Source organism: Danio rerio, chromosome 3 (assembly GCF_049306965.1).
Source record: "Danio rerio strain Tuebingen ecotype United States chromosome 3, GRCz12tu, whole genome shotgun sequence".
Lineage (NCBI taxonomy): Eukaryota > Metazoa > Chordata > Actinopteri > Cypriniformes > Danionidae > Danio > Danio rerio.
The window spans coordinates 38485064-38511132 of NC_133178.1; the positions used below are offsets into that span (position 1 = coordinate 38485064).

Here is a 26069-nt window from a genome sequence, read left to right on the forward strand (position 1 = left end):
TTTTTTTCATTTCCTAATTTCTGTTTAACAGAGAGAAAACTTTTTCAACACATTTCTAAACTTAATAGTTTTAATAACTCATTTCTAATAACTAATTTATTTTATCTTTGCCATGATGACAGTAAATAATATTTTACTAGAATTTTTTTTTTAAATATTAGTATTCAGCTTAAAAACAATCAAAAAGATGAATGTTGCTTAAGGAGGCTGATAATATTGGAAAAAAAAATAAAAACTAACTTTTTTCCAGCTGAAATAAAACAAACAAAACTTTCTCCAGAAGAAGAAACATTATGGGAATACATGCATTTCACATTTGACAAGCTTGATATGTCATTTTGACTGTCAGGTTTGGTCATTTAATGTGACAGAATCTTTTTCAGAATGTTTTTCATTGTGTATAGAATGATTGTGCTTTTCATCTAGGTGTGCCTGCAGCTTAAATAGGAATATGAGGAGAGGTGTGCAGACGTCACACTGTACAGGGAATAAATATTCAGAGTCGCCTCTCAAATCAGGAAGCTGAAGATGTTCTGGAAACTGAGCTTGCTCTGTGTGGTCACCCTCCTGTCCACAGGTAATCGCCTTCATCTTTACAGTATAAATTCATAATCAAATCTGTTATCAAAATAATAATTAATTTAAAATATTTATATTAAAATGTATTATTATTATTAAATATACAGTTGAAGTTCAAGTTCTTTTTTTAAATATTTCACAATTGATGTTTAACAGAGCAAGGAAATTTTCACAGTATGTCTGATAATATTTTTCCTTCTGGAGAAAGTCTTATTTGTTTTATTTCGACTGAGATAAAAGCAGTTTTTAATTTTTTTTTAAGTTGTCTTAATTATTAGCCTCTTTAAGCTGTATATTTTTTCGATAGTCTACAGAACAAACCGTCGTTATACAATAATATGCTTAATTGCCCTAACCTGCCTAGTTAACCTAATTAAACTAGGTAAGTATTTAAATGTCACTTTAAGCTGTATAGAAGTGTCTTGAAAAATGTCTATTAAAATATTATTTACAGTCATCATGGCAAAGATAAAATAAATCAGTTATTAGAGATGAGTTATTAAAACATGTTAAGAAATGTCTTGAAAAAAAATTATCTCCGTTAAACAGAAATTGGGAAAAAAATAAGTCAAATAAGTAAAAATTGTAGTTTTTACACAAAAAGATCATTTATCATAATTAGCCTAACAGATTTTTTGCTTATAGTTTTTCTTTTTATAGAATACATATAGAAATTATTATATTTATTTACAATAAATTGAGATACAATCATTTTTTACATTTTCATTTTTATTTTAGTTATTATATGCATATTTTTTTACACAGTCATTTCAGATGCAGTTACGGTGCTTTTTTTGGAATGACATTATTTTCTTAAGCTTTGAGTAGCTTAAAATATGAGCTACATGTACGTTATTTTTGTATCTGTGAATTTCATCTTTTTAACTGGTAATGTCTGATCTTCTAAAGGGTGTGACTGCCAGCCTACCCAGAGTCCCCCTGGTAAATAATTACTCATTACATATTAATTGTCAACTGAATAACATCTTTTGAGACGGTCACTGTAATGGTTCTTAACATTTTTTTACTTCTAATTTGAAGCATGTGGCAAAGCTCCTCTCAACACAAAGATTGTGGGGGGAACAAACGCATCTGCTGGCTCATGGCCATGGCAGGCCAGCCTTCATGAGAGTGGCTCTCACTTCTGTGGCGGTTCGCTCATCAGTGACCAGTGGATCCTGTCAGCCGCTCACTGCTTCCCCAGGTAAAGCACAATCATTAGCGTCTCCATTAGATATCAACCGGTCGACTGGCCAAACTTTTTTTTTATTTTAGTTTTTTTTTTATTTTAGTTTTTTATATTTATTAATATCTCTGTTCTGGTCACTTGCATACAAACTGCACTGCAATGACTTACTAAGAATACGTAAAAGTTAACAGGCCAGATGGGCTGATGAAACAAGACGGAAAAACACAAGATACAATAACTTGAAGAAATGTAATTTTAATCGACCTTCATTTGATTTATACTTCTGTTTGGGATGTTTTTCACATGAATGAAAACATTATACATTGTAAAAAATGCTGGGTTCCACACAATCACAAATTAAGTTAAGTTTTTACAGGCGATGCAGTCGCCTCACAGCAAGAAGGTCTCTGGTTCGAGCCTCGGCTGGGCCAGTTGCCGTTTCTGTGTGAAGTTTGAATGTTCTCTCTGTGTTTGCGTGGGTTCCTCCGGGTGCTCCGGTTTCTCCCACTGTCCAAAGATATGCGATACAGGTGAATTGGGTAGGCTAAATTGTCCGTAGTGTATGAGTGTGAATGCGTGTGTATGGATGTTTCCCAGAGATGGGTTGCAGCTGGAAGAGTATCCGCTTCGTAAAACATGTGCTGGATAAGTTGGCGGTTCATTCCACCGTGGCGACCCCGGATTATTAAGGGACTAAGCCGTAAAGAAAATTAATGAATGAACAAGTTTGTAAAAACTTAAGTGGATTGAAGTTAAAACATTTAAGATGTCCCAAAAAACTCAACAATTGTGTTGTTTCAGCTCATTTTAAATAAGTAGCTTGAACAAAAAGTAAACATAATTTCTTTAAAGTGTGTACAGATAAAACTTTTGTGTTTGGCTGGTTTTCATTATGTTGAGACGATGGGCTCTATTTTGACGGTCCATGCGCAGAGCGCAAAACGCAGGGCGCAAACGCTTTCAGGGCGTGTCAGAACGCATTTTTGCTAATTTAAGGACGGGAAAATCCGCTTTGCGCCATGGCGCATGGTCTAAAAGGGTTGAGTTTATTTTCTTAATGAGTTATAGGTGTGTTTTGAGAATAAACCAATTAGAGCCTCATCTCCTATTCCCTTTAAGACCCAGCTGCGTCGCGCCATAAGTGCATTTTGACATAAAGTAAGTTCACTTTCGCTTTTGCTCTCGTGGATAGGGAAACCTTTATGCACAGACATCAATTAGCCTATAAATAAATAATTTCGTTTGTTAAGCGCAAAGATTTTTTTCTAAACTATTTCTAAATTCAGTTCTAATTTCTAGCAAACGAATAAATAAACAATAATAACCAAGTGTGGTCAAAATACTGAGTTATTTCCAAATACACCTGCTATGCCCCATATGGTCTAAAATTTGACAGGTGGACAAATCTAAGCTTGTTTTTAATAAAACAAATATAAATATGGATATAATAAATAATACTGCTAATAATAATAACATTATACAAAAGCAAATTGAATAAACTGAAAAAGCCTCCCGAGATGAAGAAAGTAAGGCAGTGGTTTTTAAATCTTCATGTAGGCTAGAAATTAATATGTTTTGTAATATTTTAATCATTTATATTTATATCCTGTATATATCCTTATTATATATATATATATATATATATATATATATATATATATATATATATATATATATATATATATATATATGTATATATATATATCCTTAAGATATTATATATTTTTCATATGTAAAGATATTTGTGTATTGCTCTACATCTTGTGTGTAGTGTGTAAGCCAGCCGCACTTTGCGCCAGACAATAGACTGACTTTGTTCTGGTCTAAAGATCAGACTATTTACAGTTTGTCAAAATAGCAACGCGCCAAAACACGCCTGCTTTTTTAGACCAGAATGCCTATGGGCGCACATTTGAGCGCAAATGCATTTGCTATTTAAACAGCGTGGCGCAATGCCTCAAAATGACCCTTGCGCCGAGCTAAAAGTACCAAAAGAGTATTGCGCCGCGCCTTGCGCCATATTGCGCCGGGTGTATGATAGGGCCAGATGACTTGGATTTTTATGTTTCAGAATTTTCGCTGATTTTTTTTTTTTTTTTACAGGAGAGTACTGTATGTACTGTAAATAGGCATCATTCCCTAGATTATGCATATGTTAAATGTTATTTCGTACACTTTTGTTTTATGTAGCATAATTTTGTAAATCATTATGTTCATACTTTATATTTTGAAATTATTGACCTTATTCTCCGCCGACGAGCGGGCGCTGCCATTTGAATCTTTTTGGCTCGAGACTTCCGGTCTCATTCACTTCCATTCATTTTTAGACATTAAAAACTGCTAATTACGCTGCTTGATGTTGCAATTTGATATTTCCTTGTTATATTATTCTACTTGGTTTGTATAGTCATGCAAACATTTGTTTGTAGAGCAAATAGTTTGACCGTTTTCTGCCGTTTATTATTCCTAGACATTTCTCCCATAGACGACTGAATCGGAAGTTCTAAGACAATCGCGAAAACAGGCACACTTCTGCATTTTAGAATAAGGTCAATACGATCTAAATTAAGTTTAAGTACAATTAACTTAAATCCAATTCATTGGCATGACCAAGCTAAGATCAGTGCATCACTAGTTTTGGTTCTAAAATAATGATTGTGTTCTCCTTTCAGCAATCCTAATCCTTCAGACTACACTGTGTATCTTGGTCGGCAAAGTCAAGATCTGCCCAATCCGAATGAAGTGTCCAAATCGGTCTCTCAGGTCATTGTTCATCCATTATACCAAGGCTCAACCCATGACAATGACATGGCCCTGCTGCATCTCTCCTCACCGGTGACCTTCTCTAACTACATCCAGCCCGTCTGTCTGGCAGCAGATGGAAGCACATTCTACAATGACACAATGTGGATCACAGGCTGGGGAACCATTGAATCTGGTGGTAAGAAACAACATGTTTTTTAATGCTTGGGTCTACAGGACACATAAAATAACAGGGGAAAAAACTGGCAGCTCCTTTTGTCATTTGTGTGGGGTTGTCATGATTAAAAATTGAAAATCAAATATTGATTTCTTAACTCTTAAGTTAAAACATTGGTAATGTTGTCTAAAATTAAATATAAAACACACTGACAGTTAGTTATATTATGCAAAAGGTACTCTGAATGACAATGTTGTAAGTGAAGTTTCACAAACTAATTTTGAGAGGGGCATGTGATATGATTGACTGCAGCTGGTCCCTTTTAGTAATCATTAGCTAGCCCATTGGATTATTCCAAATCTAACTTAATAGTCCAGCTTAACTTTACTCCCTATATTCGTTTGGAAAGGACCCCTATCCACCCCTTCCACCTCCGCCTCATTTCTAGGATTAGGCGGCTCAGTGGCTCATAGGCTAGCACTGCTTTACAGCAAGAAGGTCGCTGGTTCAAGTCCTAGCTGGGCCAGTTGACATTTCTGTGCTTACATGTTCTCCCCGTGTTCACGTGGGTTTCCCTTAGGTACTCAGGTTTCTTCCCACAGTCCAAAGACATGAGACACAATTAAATTAAATAATAGTAACAGTCACAAATACATTATTACTGAGCTTCTCTAAGTGAGTATACACCAGTGTGGTTGGTGGCCTATTCCTATAGAGCTGTCTTTTAATAATCAATGAATAGGCCAAACGAATCGGGGGGAGCTCTTGAGAACTACCTGATCTCGTATGCTTTAAATTCTCATTGACCAGGTGGGAGCTTTGGGCTCATCTATCTCCAAGCTCACGGTTCTCTCCCGGGACAGCATGCCAAACCTGCTAATATCATTAAGCATTATCTAAGTGTGAACTCTTAAATCAAATTTGATTAGTTGAATACAGGATAAAACAAAGATGACATTTTACTCAAACTACAATTCAGAATTTCCAAATTTTAAAAACATATACAGTTTTATCAGTTTAGTATATTTTATTCCCATTTCACTTGCTTTTTTCATAATGTTTATACATTTTTTATTCTATTTAGCTGAATTTCTCTCATTATCTGTTTCGCAGTATCCCTTCCTTCACCTCAAATCCTACAGGAGGTGAATGTGCCTATTGTTGGAAACAACCTGTGTAACTGCCTTTACGGTGGTGGTAGCTCGATAACAAACAACATGATGTGCGCTGGACTAATGCAAGGAGGAAAGGATTCCTGCCAGGTATAAACAATGTTCATTTCTATATATATATATATATATATATATAGAATTTTATTTACAATTCTAAAGAAAATTATTATTTTCATTTGGGCAACATTTGTAAAAAAAATATTATTTATTCAAATTTTAAATAACTACTTTCTTATTGAATAAAGTTTCAATTGAAATTGATACTCCAGTCATTACTGCTTTCATTACTAATATCATTCATAATAACAACAACAACAACAATAATAATAATAATAATAATAATAATAATAATAATGATGATGATGATGATGATGATGATGATGATGATGATGATGATGATAATAATAATAATAATAATAATAATAATAATAATAATTAATAAGTGGAATACATTATTAAATTAAATTATAAACTACTTTTGAACTGTTATTTTATACTGCAATAACATTTCACAATTTTACAGTGTGTACTGTATTTTTGATTAAATAAATTCAGCCTTTGTGAGCAGGAGAAACTTACTTTAAAACATTAAAAATCCTACTGACCCCAAACTTTTGACCGGTAGTGTAAATATAATTTTTTGTTTCTCCCTCACTGTAAAGGGTGACTCCGGAGGTCCAATGGTCATCAAAAGCTTCAATACATGGGTCCAGGCTGGTGTTGTGAGTTTTGGTAAAGGTTGTGCTGACCCGAATTATCCTGGTGTGTACGCCAGAGTTTCTCAGTACCAGAACTGGATCTCTCAGTATGTCAGGGCTAGTTTCATTCCTGTTGATGTCAATGCTCCAATTCAGGATGACAGTGAGACCTGTCCTACAAAACGTATGTTGACAAAGCAACATCAAAAGTAATCATTGAAATGACACTTTAGCCTCCATTCACATTTTCTCTTTCTCTCTGTGCTTTCTCTACAGCGACCTTGTGTGGAGGCTCCGCCAGCGTATATCCATGGATGGCTGTTGTATCTTTTAACGGTAGCCCAGAGTGTGTAGGAACTTTGGTGTCTGACCAATTCATCTTGACCTCTGCCAGCTGCTTTTCTGGGTAACCAAACCAGGAAAACTTTATCTCATAAGAAATTACTGAGCAAACATAGATGACTTGTGCACTGATATTAATATCTCTTTCTTCAGATTTACGGGTGTAAATGGATGGACTGCGACCCTAAGTCTCGCCAATTGGTGGGACTGCTCCAGCTCATCTGTATCATCTGATGTAGCAAACATTTTTTTTGACAGCGTTTCAGGCAATGGGGTAGCACTTGTGCAGCTATACACTCCAATGTATACCATTGCCAATTTACCCATGGATATGTATTATTCAAGCTTTGGCCCTGGTGCTCAGTGTGCAGTAGCCATTTTGAGCTCATTCGACTCATGTGAGTTTATGTAATCACTTATTCTTACTTTCTCATCAGGAAATTCTGCAATATGTCATGACTGATCCTTTTGTTTCTCTCTCTTTTGTTTACAGCTGGACTATCTTTTCAGGAATTGCAGACAACCATTGTAAACTGTGATCCTTCAGACATCGGACACACCGATGTCTGCACAGAGCCTGTCAATGTTCTACAGGTATCTGCACAATCCTCTTTAGTTGTTTGAGTTTGTCAACAATCATGCACTGAATAGCACAATTTGGTATTGCGTCAATAGTATTGCAACAATTAATGGTTTGATCATGTGTACCTTGAATAAACCATAAATTATTTTACAAAATGCCTGCAAAATGATTCAATCTAAACTCTATGAACTGTCCAGATAGCATACAAATGTGGGCTACTTTAGACAGTTATGCAGCACTGGTGGTCTTCTTTCGGCCCAGACAAAGTGAATGTGAGCCTGAAGTGGCCCACCTGTACAATGACAAAAGGTGCCCAAAGATTTGCAATTAAGGCTAAATGTAATCTGAATGTGAACCTAATGTGGCCCATGTAAATTTGTAAATTTGACTCAAATGATAAAGGACAAATGTGGGATACATTTGGCATAAATGTGGCATAGTCATTTAAGAGTAATCTGGGTCTAAACGCACAGTGGCTCACATGTGTAGGTGCAAATGTGGCCCAGTTATTATAAAACAAATGTGGGCCACTTTTAGCAAATATTTGGAACAGTAATCTCTGCCTAATGTGACTGTGAGCCTCAATTGGCCCAAAGAAAATATGGCAAATGTGGCCCAGTTATCTTAAAACAAATGAGGGCCTCTTTTGGCAAATACTTGGCACAGTAAGCTCTGTCTAATGTGACTTTGAGCCTAAAGTGGCCCAAAGAAAATATGGCATATTTGGACCAGTTATCTTAAATCATATGTGGGACACTTTTGGCAAATATTTGGCACAGTAAACTCTGGTCGTATGTAAGTGTCTAGTGTGCGTCGTATCTGGGCTAAAATAACAGCAAACTGTGGTCCAGTATAGGGTCAGTTTTGGTTCATTGACGGATATGTGGTTTTGCTATGGCTTAATTGTGGCCCAGATCTGGCAAACAAGAGCGTACCGCCTAAGTGGGGGCCAGATGTAAGTGTTTGGTGTGGGCTGGATTTGAGCCACATGAATTTTGCTATCTGGGTGGTTTTAATGATCCTATAATTTGATTATTGATGCATAATTTCATAAATACAATAATTGCATAAAACAGTTCTCTCATTATTTTTATGCCAGCTTGAGGGCCCTCAAAAGCATAGTTCATCCCAAAATGAAAATGCACTCACTATTTACACATCCTCAATAATGCTTAATGAATTTTTTTATTCTGTTACACACTAAAGAAGATACTAGAAAGCAGAGTAACCCTTTATTTTGATGGTCCATTTGAGTTTATAGTAAACTGTCTGCTTAATATCTGCTGATACTGCTCCTTCAACAGACATTTAACTGATTATAAGAAACTTTGCAAGCACATGTCATCTGACACCAACCCTAACCCAACCTAACAGTCTATTTATAATCTATTGAACATTAGTTGGCATGTAGATGCAATGAAACCTAAACTCAACAAACGGACCATCAAAATAAAGTGTGGCCGAAAGCAGAAACCTTTAGACCATTACCATGGTAGAAAAAAATCCTTCAATGTAATAAAATAATAAATAAAATTCAGACTACATAATAAAATGTTCCTGTGAATGTGAAAAGAGACAAAACTATTCAACATAGGCTTATGCTGAAAATGTAACCCTATATACGGTTCTGGAGATTGTGAATTATGTAGCCAGAGCTGCATTTCTTCTTTAAAACGAACGCTACGGCTTTCCCGCTGTTACCAGTTTGTCCAGTTAGCTTTACACATTCGTTGGCAAACTTAAGATGCAAAGCAGAGTTGACATCGATGACAGTATTCGAATCCAGTGAAGAACGATTCCAGTAAGTGGGTAAGACAAAAACAGAAGCAGAATAAAATAAACAAGTAAATAAGAACAGTTGGCGCGAATGGCACTCACGAGAGAAAATTGAGATCTGAAAAAGCGTACACAGCGGCCTGGTTGGATTGGCGAAAACATAACTCCTGGGACATATTTCGCTCTCTCCAGAAATGTGTATAGAGGAACATAATCAGAATAAGCCTGAATTTAAACTATATAAACAGCAATAGTTTATGTTTCTGCTCTAAGAGCAACATTACTACACCAAGCGCTGTAGGAAAGTTGAGAGAAAGAGAGAAGGTGGTATTTAGTGTCTGTTTGAACAAATCAGATGACACTGTAAAAGTAATCCAGTCTAATGTGCTTTCGACTACCTCTGGAAGTGGTTAAAAGTGAATGAACTCAAAATTTACACACACATCTAAACAGAACAATTGCATCTGTATTAGTGTCAGCCACTTGTGTTCGGATTGAGAAAACCTACAATCTAATTTCAAGTGTAAAGAAGTTTGAATGGTTGTTATGAAGTTTTTAAACATTCCTTCTTTCTCATTCAGAACGGCAGTCCCTTGTTGTGCAATAATGGCTACATGTGGATTCAGGCTGGCATCTTGTCCGTTCCCCCTGGCATTGAGATGAACCCACAGAACTCAAATAACACAGCCTTCATGAGTACGGTTCCCTTCACCACCTTCATCATCAACACTCTCAACGATGTCCCGGTAATCTTCGGTGGGGCAGAGTCATTCTCACCCCTCTCTCTCACCTGCACCATTCTACTGTCTCTCCCTGCAGTCCTGCAGGCCATGTTCTGAAATAGGGTGTACTGACATTTTATCCTACCTGTCAGATTATGCTACCAACACTGTATATGAATGGTTTGGAGGTTAAGGTGGGATTGGGGTAGGTCACACTACTCCAAAAAAAGTTGCACTTGTAGTATAATCTGATAGGTTGCATATACCGTCATCTACTTTTTGAATGTGGGGCAGAAAAAATCTGACACAACACTGGCATCAGCTTAATGAATACAATATGCAGTGCATTATAGGGACGTTAAGGCTGTTTTCTTTTGCATTAGAACTATACTGTAACTGTCAAACCTAAATGTCGACCTAAATGAAGTAATTAATGGAACCTTAACACTGTAAAATCCTAATAAAACAGATATGATTGTTGAATATGAAATATGTTTTTTTTTTTTGTTGTTGTTTAAATATATTATTGTTTCTCACTTCACATGTTTGAACGCTACTTTCTGTGTTTATGCCAAAATTACAATTTAAATAAATGTATGCCTGTAAAAAAATCTGTGAAAATCTGTCAAAAATCAAATATACTTTTACATATATTTTATCAATATATTTCTTACATATTCTTTAATACAAATATTTATTTACTGGGTTTGCACACACACACACACATACGCAGACACACATACATATAGTGAAGATTTAACTTGGAAAACACATTATCATTCCAGAAATAAGTCATCTTCTGTGGCACTTCAACAAAACCCTTTGTTCAGTGAAAAATACAGTGATGAAACATTTTGAGAACAGCAATGATTGTAGAATTTTCCAGTTCTCCTAAATGGCAAGATTGTTATGACTTGCATGGTCCTGTTGCCAGAGGGTTTCAACTTTAGAATCAGCAGAAAACTAGAAAGTTTGGTTACTGGCTGCTCAGATCATTCATAATAATACAGTGGGGCAGATTAACATAGCCTAAATGACTTGGTGGAATCTGACAAGTTTTTCACTTTGATTAGTGTTCTCTTTCCAAATATTTCTTGTTTTCCTCTACAATACAGGAAAGTCGTGAAATATGTTTTAAAACCACAATATTAAATATTAAAACAACAATATTATGTAATGTAATGCAATGTATATTTATATTGTGCATATATTGTGCATGACCATACACCCAAATCGCTTCACAATCATGAAGGGGGTCTCTCCACACCACCACCAGTGTACAGAATCCACTTGGATGATGCAACAGCAGCCCCAGGAAAACAGCGCCAGTGTGCTCACCACACATGGTATTGGTGGAGAGACAGTGATACAGCCAATTCCATGGATGGGGAAGATTGGGAGGCCATGATCGCAAGGACCGATTGAGAGACTTTGGCCATGAGACTAGGGTTGCACCCCTACTCTTTACGAGAAGTGCCATGGGATTTTTAATGACCACAGGTGGTTACTGTGGAAAATGTTTTGACGTGTTACAGTATGTGAATGTAACGGAGGCCAGCTAGTAAGTGCCTTGCAGGTAAACCTCACTCCTCTGACCTCTAAAGGTTCTATAGCGACAGATGCTAGAGGCATTGGTCTTTAGCTTCCTTGTTAGAGCAACCGACTCCCATGTGGGAGGTCGCTGGTTCGATTCCAGCTCGGAGCGGGTTGGATGGCGTAAGACTGGGGGGGTTACCTGAACACAAACAAAAATCTTGAACACTGTCACGCTACTTAAGAAACAACTAGATATTTAAATGGGCTCCAACAATATACAACTTAAAGTTGGAAACTTTATTTTTTTTTATAGAAAATTGTGGCTTTGATTTTAGCAAAAAAAACTAATTTGAAAAAAAATATGCCACATTTAAAACTTTCCATTTAAAATGTATTGTATACCTTTATTTATTAGTTGATTTCACTTCGACTTACAATAAGCAGTAAGCAATAAACAGCCAAGTGTGTTTTTCTTCAAAGCAATCTGATGCCGTTTCCATTGTATATGTATTATAAAATAAAAAACAAGTCATAATTGGATTATAACTACAGTATAAAACAATTAAGTGTTACAAAATACCTTAAGATAATGATAAACATGTTAAGTGAAGTTTATTTTTAAACAAATTTCTAGAGGATCACATGTTTATGATTGCTTGCGGCTGGCCCCGCATTACCCAATTTATCATTCACCAATCAAACAACTCCTAAGCCACTATAAATGCCCTAGGATTCATACTACAGTCATCTTGTTTTGAAGAATTCCCCCTTCCACCCCTACTAATCCTCCTTTCCTAGATGGGTGGCACGGTGGCTCAGTGGTTAGCACAGTTGCCTCACAGCAAAGAACGTTAAATCAGCTGACGTTTTTGTGCAGATTTTGCACGTTTTCCTTGTGCTTGTGTAAGTTTCTCCCGAGTCCCCCAGTTTTCTCCCACCATCCAGAAACAAATAAAGTAAATTGACTAATCCAAATCAGCACCATAGACATGCACTTAGTAAGTGGCTTTTAAGAGCAATCACTATCTGTTCATTTGCTACTACAGCAGGGAAGTTCTCGAGATCTAACCCCCTTTATGCCTTGCAACGTGAGGGAGCCCCGGGTTTGAGGATCTTTTGAGCTCAGGGCTCTCTCCCAGGACAGCATGCCAAGTAAGCTTTATAATCAATCATCGGCTGAGTGTGAACTCTTAAAGTAAAATATTATGGATCTAAAATATAGCACACACGTTTTATTGAAATTAAAATGTGTCGTTTTTGACCCACATGAGATGGAACAACAGTCCCAATAAGATCATCAAATATATCTTTTATGCCATGTTACTTAAAGACATTAAGGATAGTATACTATATTATACAAAATACACTTGAATAAATTGGAATAGTTGAAGCCAAAAAGAGATTTACAGTGTAATGGCACAAGAACCATGTGAATTACGCAGTGATTTTTTTTTAAACCCTACTACCAAGAAACTTAAGCACTGATGTAATAATTAAATAGCAACATTTTAATTATGAACAAACATAATTGAATGACCGTGGAGATGAAAACAACAACAAAAAATTATTTAATATCACTGTTTATCTGAACAGTTTAAATTTCTTCACTGAATCTAAGCATATAAGGCAGGTCAGGGATTTGTGTAAGTGTCTGGCTGTAGACAAATATCCAGAAAAAATAACATTTGTTTTGACTTTGTTCATCTGTTCATACTCATGTTTCCAACATTAAACTAGTCTTTTCCTCTAAGAGAATAAAGTGAATAGACAAAGAAAAAAAAAAAAAATATATATATATATATATATATATATGATAAATGAATTAGTGCATTACTTTTCAGTAGAAAACTACACTGCGTACATCAAACCAGTTTGATGTAAAGCACATTCAGCCATAACAAAATGTTAAGGATGATTCAATTCAGACTTGACGGTGATGAAAACTGACAACTTCAAACCAATCATGTTTATTCCTGAGTAAAATATTTCCGCTTTGCATGCTTCAAAATAATAACCAATAATTATATACATATTTGGAAGGAACAACATGTGGCTGGAAACAGAAAGTGTCAAGGCACAATAACACCATAGACAGAAACATGTGAAAATGCATATTTATCTGATATAAATCAGGCAAAACCTATACCACAAAGATGTATACTCTTAAAAAAAAGAAGTATAAGGGGCAGCACGGTGGCGCAGTGGGTAGCACAATTGTTTCACAGCAAGAAGTTTGCTGATTCGAGCCCTGGCTGGGTCAGTTGGCATTTCTATGTGGAGTTTGCGTGTTCTCCCTATGTTTGTGCTCCGGCTTCCCCCACAGGCCAAATGCATGCTGTATAATTGAATAAGCTAAACAAGCCGTAGTGTATGTGTGTTCATGTGAGAGTTGTATAGGTATTTCCCAGTAGGCCTACTGGCTTGCAGCTGGAAGGGCATCCTCTTAAAAACATATGCTGGATATGAATTTATTGAACTTTGTACACCGTTTTGTGTGATTCATTCATCATTTCAGAAAAAAAAACATTTGGAAACATCCTGGTTCAGTTTAAATGTTTGTATTTGTGACTGGGTGTCGGCTTCATCAGTATCTGACTGTCATTGTGCTGTGCTTATCCTGACATCTGAGGCTGGGGCCGTACCCACACTAGGTTGCCTCAAACCGGGCCAAAGCACACTTGTCCCCTCTCCCGTCTGCCCTGACGGCCCCCACTCACAATACAATCAGGCCTGGGCACGCTTACGTCATCGATGCTGCGCTGTTCAGTGAGAAGTGCTCTCACTCAGCACAGTGGAGATTTCTCTAGTTATTTCATTTCAGTCGGTTTGATATGCAGTGACATGCAGTCAAATATTTCCCCAAACAGTGCTTAGGGATGCAGTGACACGCAGTCAGATATTTCACCGAACAGATCCGCCACTTTTAACGCTCATAAACAATCATAAAGCCCTCTTACAGCAAGAATGAGGAGGTCTGCTGAAGGCGCGCAGCTGTCGTGCAGTGAGGAGTTTGCGCCTTTAATGAACTACGGCAGTTTGCATTCATTGAACAGTATTGATTAATAAATTCATATGAAATAGTCCCTTAAATGTCACGTCTCGCTTTCAGTTTCGGGCTTTGGGGCGCTTTGCACTCACACTACAAGCGTACCGCACCAAAGCCCAAGTGAACCGCGCTCAGGCCCACCTCTTCCAACTGGGCCAGGGCCGGCCAAGTGAACCGTGCTTGAGCCCAGTTCAGCGCACTCACACTTCTCAAACGATCCGGGAAACGGGCCAGGGCACAGTTCAGAAAGCATAGTGTGAGTAGGCCCTGGGTCTCCTGACATTGGAAATGCTAAGAAAACAAACTAGCTCATTTGCATTTAAAGCCACAGGCGCAAAACAGCACTGACCCTAAAATTTCCAGCAGGGTAGGCCTATAATAAATAATCTGATGGTTGTTTTGAGCTGAAACTTCACAGACACATTCTGGGCACACTTAGACTTATTTGATATATTCTATAAAGAAGCATAATAGGTGTCCTTTTTAATTAATTAGTGTTTCAAATCCTTTAAAGGTATACTCATCTTTGGTTATGGACGGACAACACTGCAGTGAAGTAATTCAAGTGACCTTGAGTTGCTTTACAATCACACTCTCTGCCAGCACATTAAGTTGACATTATACAAGTTAAGCTGGTTTAACATGAATTCTATATACCACTGAATCCCATTGTCTGCTCTGACAGGACATTTTTTTAATTTAGTTGATTAAGTCACTGATATGTTTACCGCATTCCTAGCCATCAGTTTTGTTTTGGGTGTGTTTGTGACTTTCCAACATTTTTTATTTACACTTCCTTGATGTAAGACTGAAGTGATTTGCATTGTTTCATCTAATCTGTATGGTCCCGAATTTTCTTACCACCCATTCTTGCATTAAATCCTCGAACCAGCCATCTTCTTCCTGTTAGGCGACAGTGCTAACCAATGAACCACTGTCACCTATTTTTAAATTTTCATTCATTTATTCATTCATTTTCTTTTCAGCTTAGTCCCTTTATTAATCCGGGTTGCCACAGCGGAATGAACCCCCAACTTATCCTGCATATGTTTTACACAGCGGGTGCCCTCCAGCTGCAACCCATCACTGGGAAACATCCACACACTCTCATTATTCTCATTGAACAAACGGGCGCAGCCATTTGAATCATTTTGGCTGAAAACTTCCAGATTCACTTCCATTCATTCTCAGACATTAAAAACAGCTCCTTTTGCTGCTTTGTGCAAACTTATATTTTATTATATTATTCTATTTTGTGTGCATAGTCATGCAAACACTTGTCTGTAGAGCAAGTTTTTGGCGATTTCAGCTGTTTATTGTTCCTATAATTTCTCCCATAGGCAACTGAATCAGAAGTCTAAAACAATCGCAAAAAAGGTGCACTTCTGCATTGAAGAATAAAGTCAAAAGCACATGTCTTTAGACTGTGGGGAAAACCGGTGTACGCGGAGGAAACTCCACACAGAAATGCCAACTGACCCAGGCGAAAATCGAACCAGCGACCTGCTGTGAGGCGATCATGCTACCTACTGCGCCACCGTTACACCCTAGCTTCAATTTATTTTAGTTTGAATTTTATTTACAACAATTAATCGCTTTGTGTAAAAAAATACTATATGTAATATTAAGAATTGCATAAAATGTATTTCAATGCATCCATGTTCATCCTTTAACTTACGTCTACTGAGAATACGAATACCTAATTTGCCACTACGAGTTTGTTCCTTCCAAGTCGCCGTACAAACACAGGAAGTCAAGTCATATCTTTGTTGCTACGACAACGTTTGGCCAGTCTCACCAAAAGTAATGTGCTCACCAGAGTAAATATCAGGGTTAACCAAAGTAAAGAAATCTCCTGATAATTGAAAACCAAGTCATCTGCACGGGGGATGCAGCGACGTCATAATGGTATGTACGACTGCTTTGTGTTTGTTACATGTCTAAACTGCAACATTTTGAACATCAACATGTGTGTAAATGAACGTTATTCTGCGTATAACGTTACTCGGCACATCTGCGTTGTGGGATGTACACACATTATATTTGTTTACCTATCAGAGATTATGTGCTTAACTAGAAACACGGATATTCATGTTTAAAATGACTGTAAAAGTTGGCATAACGTTACTGACTACTTTTTTTGCTCTAGTAACGTAGAATTAAAGAAGTTATGACCTCAGACATGTAACTTCACTTAAGTTTAAACAGTGGTTAGTAACGTTAATGTAATGGGCAGCACAAATGCTTTTCTGTTTTTATACTTAGCTGTTATATACATTCTATTATAATATCTATGACATAAGTTAACTTTACAGCATAGACTCAATCTGAAAATTGCATCTCATCTTTAAAGCGAAAGATACAGGGCGATATGAGACAGTTCCTTTTTAAGCTTATGTTACCAGCTGACCGCTTACCTCCATGTGGACGGCTTTCCCGCTGTTATTAGTTTGTCCAGTTAACTCACCAACCATGTATGTTAGTGGACTTGAGACGCAGAGAGGAGTTGACCACAAAAGGGTTCAAGTCCAGTGAGGAACAGTTTTATAAACATGTACATTAGGAACCTACATTTCTAATTTTGTTAGCCAATTCAATAAACGTGTCCAGGCTGAAAACTCACTGTAGTTCATTTATAATTCAGGCCTGTAGCCAGGGGAGTTCAGAAAGACCCACCCCTTACTGACAGGGTCCAGAGTTTATCCCATTCATGAGCTCATTGTCCTATATTGACTGCTATGCATAAATAGTAAAAATAACACATTGAAAAGGCTTGAAGACCAAGCAGATTCCTGGTGTGACTTTAGGTAATCAGTTTTGGCCAATGCAAACAATTATTTTTCATGAGTTCAACATCCAGCTGTGCAAGAAAACACCTGACATTTGTGAAGTATTCTTTCGCTATATTGTTTTTAAATAGAGAAAACATTTGACAAGTTGAACTTGGACCTTTTACTTGAAAGAAAACATGACCAATTAAAAAAATGTGTGAAGCACTTTTACAAGAGAGGCTAGAAAGATTGTGATTGTTGTTGTTGTTATGTTTTAAATTTTAATTATTCGAATGGCCAAATTCTGACTGACGACAGTTGAATGTGCTGGTCAGTTTGTTATTTGCTTAATAAATGATAGTAGGTCCCACTTTTTAATTTGAAACATTTTTCTAATGGTATATGATGTAAAAATATTCATTCAATCATTTTCCTGTCGGCTTAGTCCCTTTATTAATCCGGGGGCGCCACAGCGGAATGAACCACCAACTTATCCAGCAAGTTTTTACGCAGCGGATGCCCTTCCAGCCAAAACCCATCTCTGGGAAACATACACACACACACACACACTACGGACAATTTAGCCTACCCAATTCACCTATACCACATGTCTTTGGACGGTAGAGCACCCGGAGGAAACCCACGCGAACGCAGGGAGAACATGCAAACTCCACACAGAAACGCCAACTAAGCCGAGGATCGAACCAGCGACCCAGCAACCTTCTTGCTGTGAGGCGAACGTGCTACCTACTGCGCCACTGCGTCGCCACATGTAAAAAATTGTATTTGAAAAATAAACATTTGTCTGTGAAAAAATAACCACCTTTCATCTATGGGCCTGCAATTAAAGGCAGATGTCCCATAACCCAATCAAATTAAATTACAAGTTATTTAAAAATATGATTTCTAACCCAACAGTTAGTTTTATCTGTTTTTTTTTTTTTTATTAAATTTTTATGTCTGTAATTTTAAATGCGTTGCTACATTTTTTAACTGTGAACACCTTCAGATGTCTGAAAATCTTCATTATTTTGGTAGCCAGTAAACTTAACTCAACTCAAGTCAATTTATTTCTAGAGCACTTTCAACCAATTACAATGGGGACCAAAGTGCTGTACATAAAACACATAATACATGCAAACATACAAGGAGCCAAAATACATAAACTCACAAGACATGATTAAAAGCTAAAGAAAATAAGTGTGTTTTTAGTGACCTGAAAAGACTCAAAAGTAGGAGATGTTCTTAAGAAGAGTTGAAGATCATTCCACAGTCTTGGAGCTGCTACTGAAAAGCTCTATCGCCTCGACATTTCATGCATGATCGTGGAACTGTCAAATAGAGTCGATCCTTAGAGCAAAGAGATCTCACGGGTTGATGTATGTTAATAAGCTCGGAAATATTCTCAGGGGCCAGGTCATTGAAGGCTTTTAAAACGTATAACGATATTTTGTACTGATTTCTACCCTGGATTGGGCACCAGTGTAGGAAAACCAGTGCAGGTATGATTTGCTCTCTTTTTTGTGCCAGTTAAAAGCCTGGCAGCTGAGTTCGGGACCAGCTGCAGATGAGAGAGAGAGATGCCTGATTTACACCCAGATACAATGCGTTACAAGAATCAAGACGAGAAGAGATGAAGGCAACCTTCTCCAAGTCGCTGAAAATGACAACCGCATTAATTTGGCGATCAAATTTTATCTCAGAGTCAAAAATAGCACCAAGACTTTTTACAGAGGAACGTATTTTTCCAAAAAGCATTTATTAGAATCCGACCCTTTTTTTACCAAAAACAATAAGTTCACACGTGTCCTCATTTAGATGGAGAAATTGAAAAGATTGAAATTGTAAAGATATCTGATATTTGACCAATATAAACCCTCAAATTGCACTAAAAAACATTTTGGAGATTCAATTTGATCATTATTATGCCACGAATAAGTTTAGATTCATTTATAAACTGATAATTTGGGGAAAAGTTTCAAAAGGCCCATTGTTAGCATTGTTTTAAGATACCAATTTTTTTTTATGTCTTCAAATGTTTCAAACAAATTTCCAGAGTAACTTTAAACTATCCTCAGGTACTTTTTGAGAAGAGTGCTTTGTGATTCGAAGAACTGTTTGACACCAGTGCTTTTACATGTAATGCAGTCTTATTTAGTGGAGCAATACTCAGGTCCACATTTTTGGTACTGTTTCAACCTGTGTTTGTGTTGTCAGGCTGTTCCAGTGTGGGATCTCCCCATCCCGCTGCCTGCCATCATCATGATTTCGGTTGGACTCTATATGGTTTTTCTTGCAGTCGTGCTGTGGTGTCATCACTGCCTCAAGGTATTTCATTATTTTAACTTCTTCTTTCTAAAGAAGCTGTATAAAACCATTCTGTGAGCCAAACTGAGTAAACAAATAAAGTTGTTGTTATACACTATATAAAGGCCCATTCGAATACAACCTGGATTCTCCACAATTCCAAAAATGAAAGGAAATCTGGGCTTTTTGTAAAATGCAAGAATTCTGTAATTCATTCATGTTCTTTTACTTAAAAAATTTTTATGAAATTGATAAAAGTACTAATTTACAAATACACTTACAATTTTGCTAAATGCATTTTGTAAATGTAAACATGGTGATGGCTGCAACATAAACGTTGGGACGGCAAATAAAAAGATTATAGAATATTCAAACTAATCTGTTTTGTAAGATTCACAATGCATTTGATTTTGATTTGATTGAATACAAAATGTAATTTAATATTATGGTGATTTGATACAATGTTCTCATGTTGAATCCTTCATGTAATTGTTCATATTTATTTAATTATCTATTTATTTATTTATGGCTTATTTTTGAACTGGTAATACATGTGTGGGTATAAAAGAAGAAAATAATTATGTCATTCCCCAACTACTCATAAATAATAATGTGAAAATATTCAGGCAATCCAAAGAAATTTCTGTCTCAATCTCTGAGCAGACCAGAACCATTGACACAAAGGCATTTAAACATGCTTCTGTTCTGTCTCAGCTTTATTTTAGAGTGTGTTTTTACCATTGATTTTTTTTTTGTATTGTAATAATTGCATTAAATGAAAATATTATTGCATTTTACAAAAACATCCTGACTTTTTCAGAATTTGGGTTGTAGGTGTAATGTATATTAGCTGCACAATACTAAGAAAATATGCAATATTGTTGAGTGTTGTGATAATGAAATTTCTTATGATACTTTAAAACACTCTTTTATCAGCAATACATTTTTATATACATAAATCTATGTGTTATGATCATACTAAAATAAAATAGATATTTAATAATAGATATTTTAATAATCAATAATAGATCGGTAATAGGTAATAATTTTTTTCTGTGCTAATTAAATCTAAATAAACTAAAACAACACAAATAACAGAAAACCTTAGAGAAAATTCTGAATCCTATAGGCTGTAGTCATTTTCATCTCTTGTCACTAGCATAAGTGTTTATTTTCAGCTCTATACCTCCTACTAAAGTAGTGGGGATACCGATAGTAAAGGCCCCATGTGATTGGTCAGATTTGAATAAATAAATGCATGTAGCACACACACATAAAGTTAAGTTAACTTATTGCACTGTCCTCTGTGATATGGATGCTGCATGTACTATTATTGCGATAACAATAATTTTGTTATATTGTGCTGCCCTAGGTTACTATATTTATAAGGCTCATTCAAGTATACATGTTTCACAGCTGCATTATTCTGAAAGGCAGTTTGACTTTCACTGTCAGATTTTGCTGTTATGTAAGGACTCTCTCCAATTGCAGGCTAAATGTGATCCTCGGTGTTCAGACTGCTGTGTGGGTTTCTCTCCGTGCGAGTACTGTTTAGTGTGTGCACAGTCATGTGACTGTCGTCCTCCATCTCTGAGATCCTGTCTAGACAACTCCTGTCCTTCTCCTAATGTAAGTCCCACATGAGCTATTTCTTGCATTACACACTGTGTGATTATTGTTCCTCGCACATTTACCACCTGACACAAATTCTCAGAAATTATAAGATATTTTTTAAAAGCTAAGAAAGATCTGAATTGCTTAAAGGGATCATTCAACCAGAAATATAAATTCCGTCATCATTTACTCCTCCTCCATTTGTTTCGATCCTGTTTGAGTTTCTGTCTTTTGTTGAACACAAAAGAAGTTACATTGAAGTGTGTTGGCCATTGACCTCCATTGTGTTTTTATTTTTTCGTTTTTCAAAGTATCTTCTTTTGTGTTTAACAACAGAATGAAGCTCATACAATTGTGCATTGTTTGCTAATATTACTTCATGTTAGTTTACTTGATTCTGATTGGTCATTCAGGCTCATTCGGGTACTTTAAATCATCTTGATCGTTTGTTAATATAGTCATATATACAGTTTTATACAAACATTATTAGCCCTCCTGGGATATTTTTATTCTTTTTCAGATGTTTACTGAGTAATTTTTCTCAGTATTTCCTTTTTTTTGTCTAAAGAAAGTCTTATTTGTTTTAGTTTGGATGAAATAAGGCACTTTTAAAATCTTTTAAAATAATCATAAAGGTCAATATTATTAGCACCTTAAGAAATCTTTACTGTTATCCAATAACTTGCCTAATTAACAGAAATTGCCTAATTAACCTAGGTAAACTTAAACTTGCACTTCAAGCTGAATACTACTCATATTTTGCAAAAAAAAAAAAAAAAATTTCACTGACACTATGATAAAAATAAAAAAGTTGTTAGAAATTAGTTAATAAAATTATTATGTTTAAAAATGTATTGGAAAAAATAATATTTTTCGTTAAACAGCACTTGGAAAATCAAAAAATAATAATTTCACAGGAGAAAGAATCATTTTGAATTCAGCTGTATATACTAACTGTTTGGCGCCATCTTGTGACTGAAAATGAAAACAAGTAGAATCGTCACAGTGACGTCACTCGCTCCATTTGAGTGCATTGTGCCTGACATTGCATCGCTGAGTAATGCAATCTCAGCTTGCATCATAAAGGCAGCATCCAAATACTATTGTTTTTTTCTGTAAACTTTCTGTAAATTATTACAGTTTAGATTAATATTGCAATATTTATTATAAATGATTTATCCATTCACATTATTATTGTTATTTTTGTCACATTATTATTAAATCAACTTTTAAACTTCATTTTGGATTTAAACTACAAAATATTTGATCTGGGGTAGTCACTGATCTTTTTGACTACTAAATTCATATTGTGTTGTAGAAACATATAAGACAACACATTATATCAGAACTCAAGGTTCAGAACTCAAACAGTCCACAAATTCTAACATCCTCAAAAATATGAACAAAAACAAATATAAACCTTAGAATTGTCAAGGTTATGATGACTTGCCTGTTTCTGTAAAATGTTTTGTTTTTGTTAATATATTTTCTTGTATCATGTCTTATTTAATTATGAAGTTGTTGTAACATATTTTTAGCTATAATCTGGCTATGAAGTAGCCATATAGGCCCACCCAGAATCTCAAGCGCAGAACTCCGCAGATTTTCAGCCCATCATTAGTCCTGTTTATTTACTTGAGTAAATGTGTGTAAATCTATATTCAGTTTTTAAATACAGTAAAATTATTGACTAATATGAAAATGTTCATCTGATTTATGTACAATGCAGTGTCAATGCAGTGTCTCTTAGTAGAGATTTTTTTTGAGAGACTTGCTTTGTTTCCAAAAATAAAGTGAATCTAATTGGATTTGCATTTTAAATATTAAAAAAACTTTAAAAATATATAATTTTTTATTTCACATATTAAAGTTTCAGTCATAACAATCTCAAAAAAATTCCGCAGAAATCTACAGATTTTTACCAAAATTCTTAGCAGAAATAGCAAAAAATGTCTGCAGATTCTGTTTGGCCCTAGCCATAAGCCATGGCAATAAATAAATGAATCAACAAACAAACACACTTTTTTCTTGTTTTGTTGAATATTTTACATACACTTCTTTCTTTGGTTCTGGGTTCTGGTTCATCAGTGTTAACATTCATGTGCATTTGCTTTTCTGTGTTCATTAAAATCTCAGTAGATCTACAACATTTCCATACGTCTTTGTGAATTATACTACAGTACACTCATGACAATAACCCTCAGCATGTTTGTGTTGACCTTTGTTTATTTACTTACATTTATTATTATTTATTAATTTTTTATGTAGTGTACCATGATGGATTGCGCCTGTACTTGTCAACCGCCAGAGTGCGACTCCATCAACTGCATCTGCTTCGAGATCAAGTTTAAATAGAAAAGTGGAGGGATGAAGGAAGATGCCCACCCACTTTACTATAAAAGATGCCTTACAAACTCCATGTGATACTTGAGCATGTTTTACGCTAAAACTCTCATCGTTCTGTAACGTTTGCATCATTTGGGAAACATTACAGCATCTCCAACAAATCAGAGCAATTGAAGAAATGAAAAATCTGACATGAAAATTTCAAACATGACTTTCTATGACTGTTTTTCTTTTGCTAAAGTGTCATATGAGAGTTATTGGACATATTTTTGTCATAAAAAGTGCTGTAAGTACACAAGCATTACAGAATTGCAGAGCGCTAAGTTAAGGGTTTTTATATATAGTTGTAGCACTAAGATAGTGATTACTTGAAAAATTTAGTAAATCCATTGCCTTAAAGTTGATTTTACCTGTAAGTAAAAATGTAAATAATTCTGTTGTAACTTAAAGCTGTTATGTTCACTTAACTTATTTAAAGATTTGCAATGACAAAACAGTGGTATTGGTGTCTCATGTCATCATATACAATAATACAGCCGTCTATTTTACTAAGTAATATTTTTAATGCAATGGATTTACACCCTTTTTAAAAGTAAAGTCAATTAATCTCTTTTATACTGTGTATGGCTTTCAGTGCCATGAACTTTTAAAACAGATTTTTACTTTTCAGCACAAAGGTTTGTTTACAAATGTTTTCATTTATGTATTTTATATAGTCTTAGTCAGAAATCAATAATTATTTTTGTCATATATGGAAAAATTAGAGCATTTGAAAATTGGTATGCTAATATTTGTTCGAACATTTTATAGGAATTGAAATTAATAAGTCATTTAGAGCATTTATATTTTGTCATTTTTTAGCATTTATCAGATTGAAACATTTTTTTTTTTTTCATTTTGCCAAATACAGATTTAATTTGTTTTACTCTTCTATAGCTAAAACTTTAGTATTGTTTTGTCTGAAATGGAATCTGAACATGTCTGGTGCCTTTCTTGTGATTTTATGCCACTAAATGCTCTAAATGACTACATTTTACTTTCAATTGAACATGAACCATCAGTAGTTTACACGCATTGTTCCACTTTGATTCACTAAATAACCCTTGTCATAACTTGTTTTTGTGGTATCTAGTGTAATGATGAAAGTGTATATTATTGACAGGCCATCATTTTGATTGTTATATATGAAATATGATCTAACAATATGTTTATAATAATGTTTTATGTCATGTACTGTTATGGATGAGGCCATATTTTAATGCCAACAGCCAGTTTACTGTGATTTACATAATCTTTCTGTGTTGCAGTCACCATAGTCCTTTTTTGTATGAATTTTTTTTATATAGAAATATGTTATTTTTGTAAATGTGTAGATTTAAAATTAAAGATTTCCTGCAAAAATGAATTTGTTTAAAGTATTGTTATTATTGTATATTGATTACTGAGTGTATGATGAATTTATTTTATTTTAGATTTCCTTCATATTTCTTTTCATTTATTTATATAACAATTTAGCCCTGATTTCTCTTTGTTTTACTGCATGAAACATGCTATTTTATAAGCAAAGCCAGCCCTTGTAAAGGAGGAATTAAACTATTCAAAGAATTAAGTTAAATTTAAAAGGACTACAAAAAGTTATTTTAGTAAAAGTACAAGTGTACAAGTTTAGTACAAAAACAAGTGTTGCAGGATTTACTTATAAAACATGTCTGACATTATTTTCCATGTACACTACTGGTCAAAAAGTTGGGGTCAGTAGGATTTTAAAATGTTTAAAATAAGCTTCTCCTGCTCACTAAGGCTGCATTTATTTAATCAGAAATACAGTACAAATAGTAAAATGTTATTGCACTATAAAACAACTGTTCAAAAGTAGTTTATTATTTAATTTAATCATTTATTCCAGTGATTTTAATGATGAATTTTCAGCTTCATTAATCCAGTCTTCAGTCACAAAATCCTTCAGAAATCACTTTAATAATAATTATTAATATTATTATTATTGCTACTGTTATTAATAATATCCTTATTAATGGTGATAGTAATAAAAGCAATAATTACCGAAGTAATAACTTCATATAAAACTACATGCAGTAAGAGAGCAGTTATTTAAAATTGTAATAAATATTCAACAATTTAACTTTTTTTTTTTTTTTAGATTTAATAAATGCCACCTTGATAAACAGAATAATTTTCTTAAAAAAAAAAAAAAAAAAAAAAAAAAACGCACACATGGAGAAAAAAAAAAAAAAAAAAACTTCTGACCGGTAGTGTATCTTGAGGACTGTGTACACCAGAATATCTTAACAATATGTGACCCTTGAGCACAAAACCAAGTATATTTTTGCCAATAACCAAAATACATTGTAAAAAAATGATCAAGTATATATGTCATATTTTGTAAAAAATTTAACTATATTAATAATTAACTAAAACTATTTTTATTTTTATTAGCAATATGCATTGCT

The 26069-nt window shown here is 35.0% G+C and overlaps 1 protein-coding gene and 1 non-coding gene across 2 annotated transcripts; both read left to right on the top strand.

The window, feature by feature from the left end:
• Positions 1-519: 519 nt before the first annotated feature.
• On the top strand, positions 520-10471 carry zgc:165423. Its single transcript, NM_001100150.1, is given in 10 exon segments — positions 520-577; positions 1489-1521; positions 1621-1783; positions 4441-4709; positions 5802-5950; positions 6523-6742; positions 6835-6964; positions 7054-7298; positions 7394-7494; positions 9841-10471. Coding segments are annotated over 7 exon segments (1236 nt in total). The 5' UTR covers positions 520-577; positions 1489-1521; positions 1621-1783; positions 4441-4576; the 3' UTR covers positions 10099-10471.
• A 5860-nt stretch (positions 10472-16331) lies between these two features.
• Positions 16332-25006, top strand: si:ch211-198p11.6. Its single transcript, XR_012401143.1, has 4 exons — positions 16332-16471; positions 19552-19662; positions 21133-21270; positions 23524-25006. It is a non-coding gene; the product is annotated as a si:ch211-198p11.6 (transcript).
• The last annotated feature ends 1063 nt before the right edge of the window (positions 25007-26069 follow it).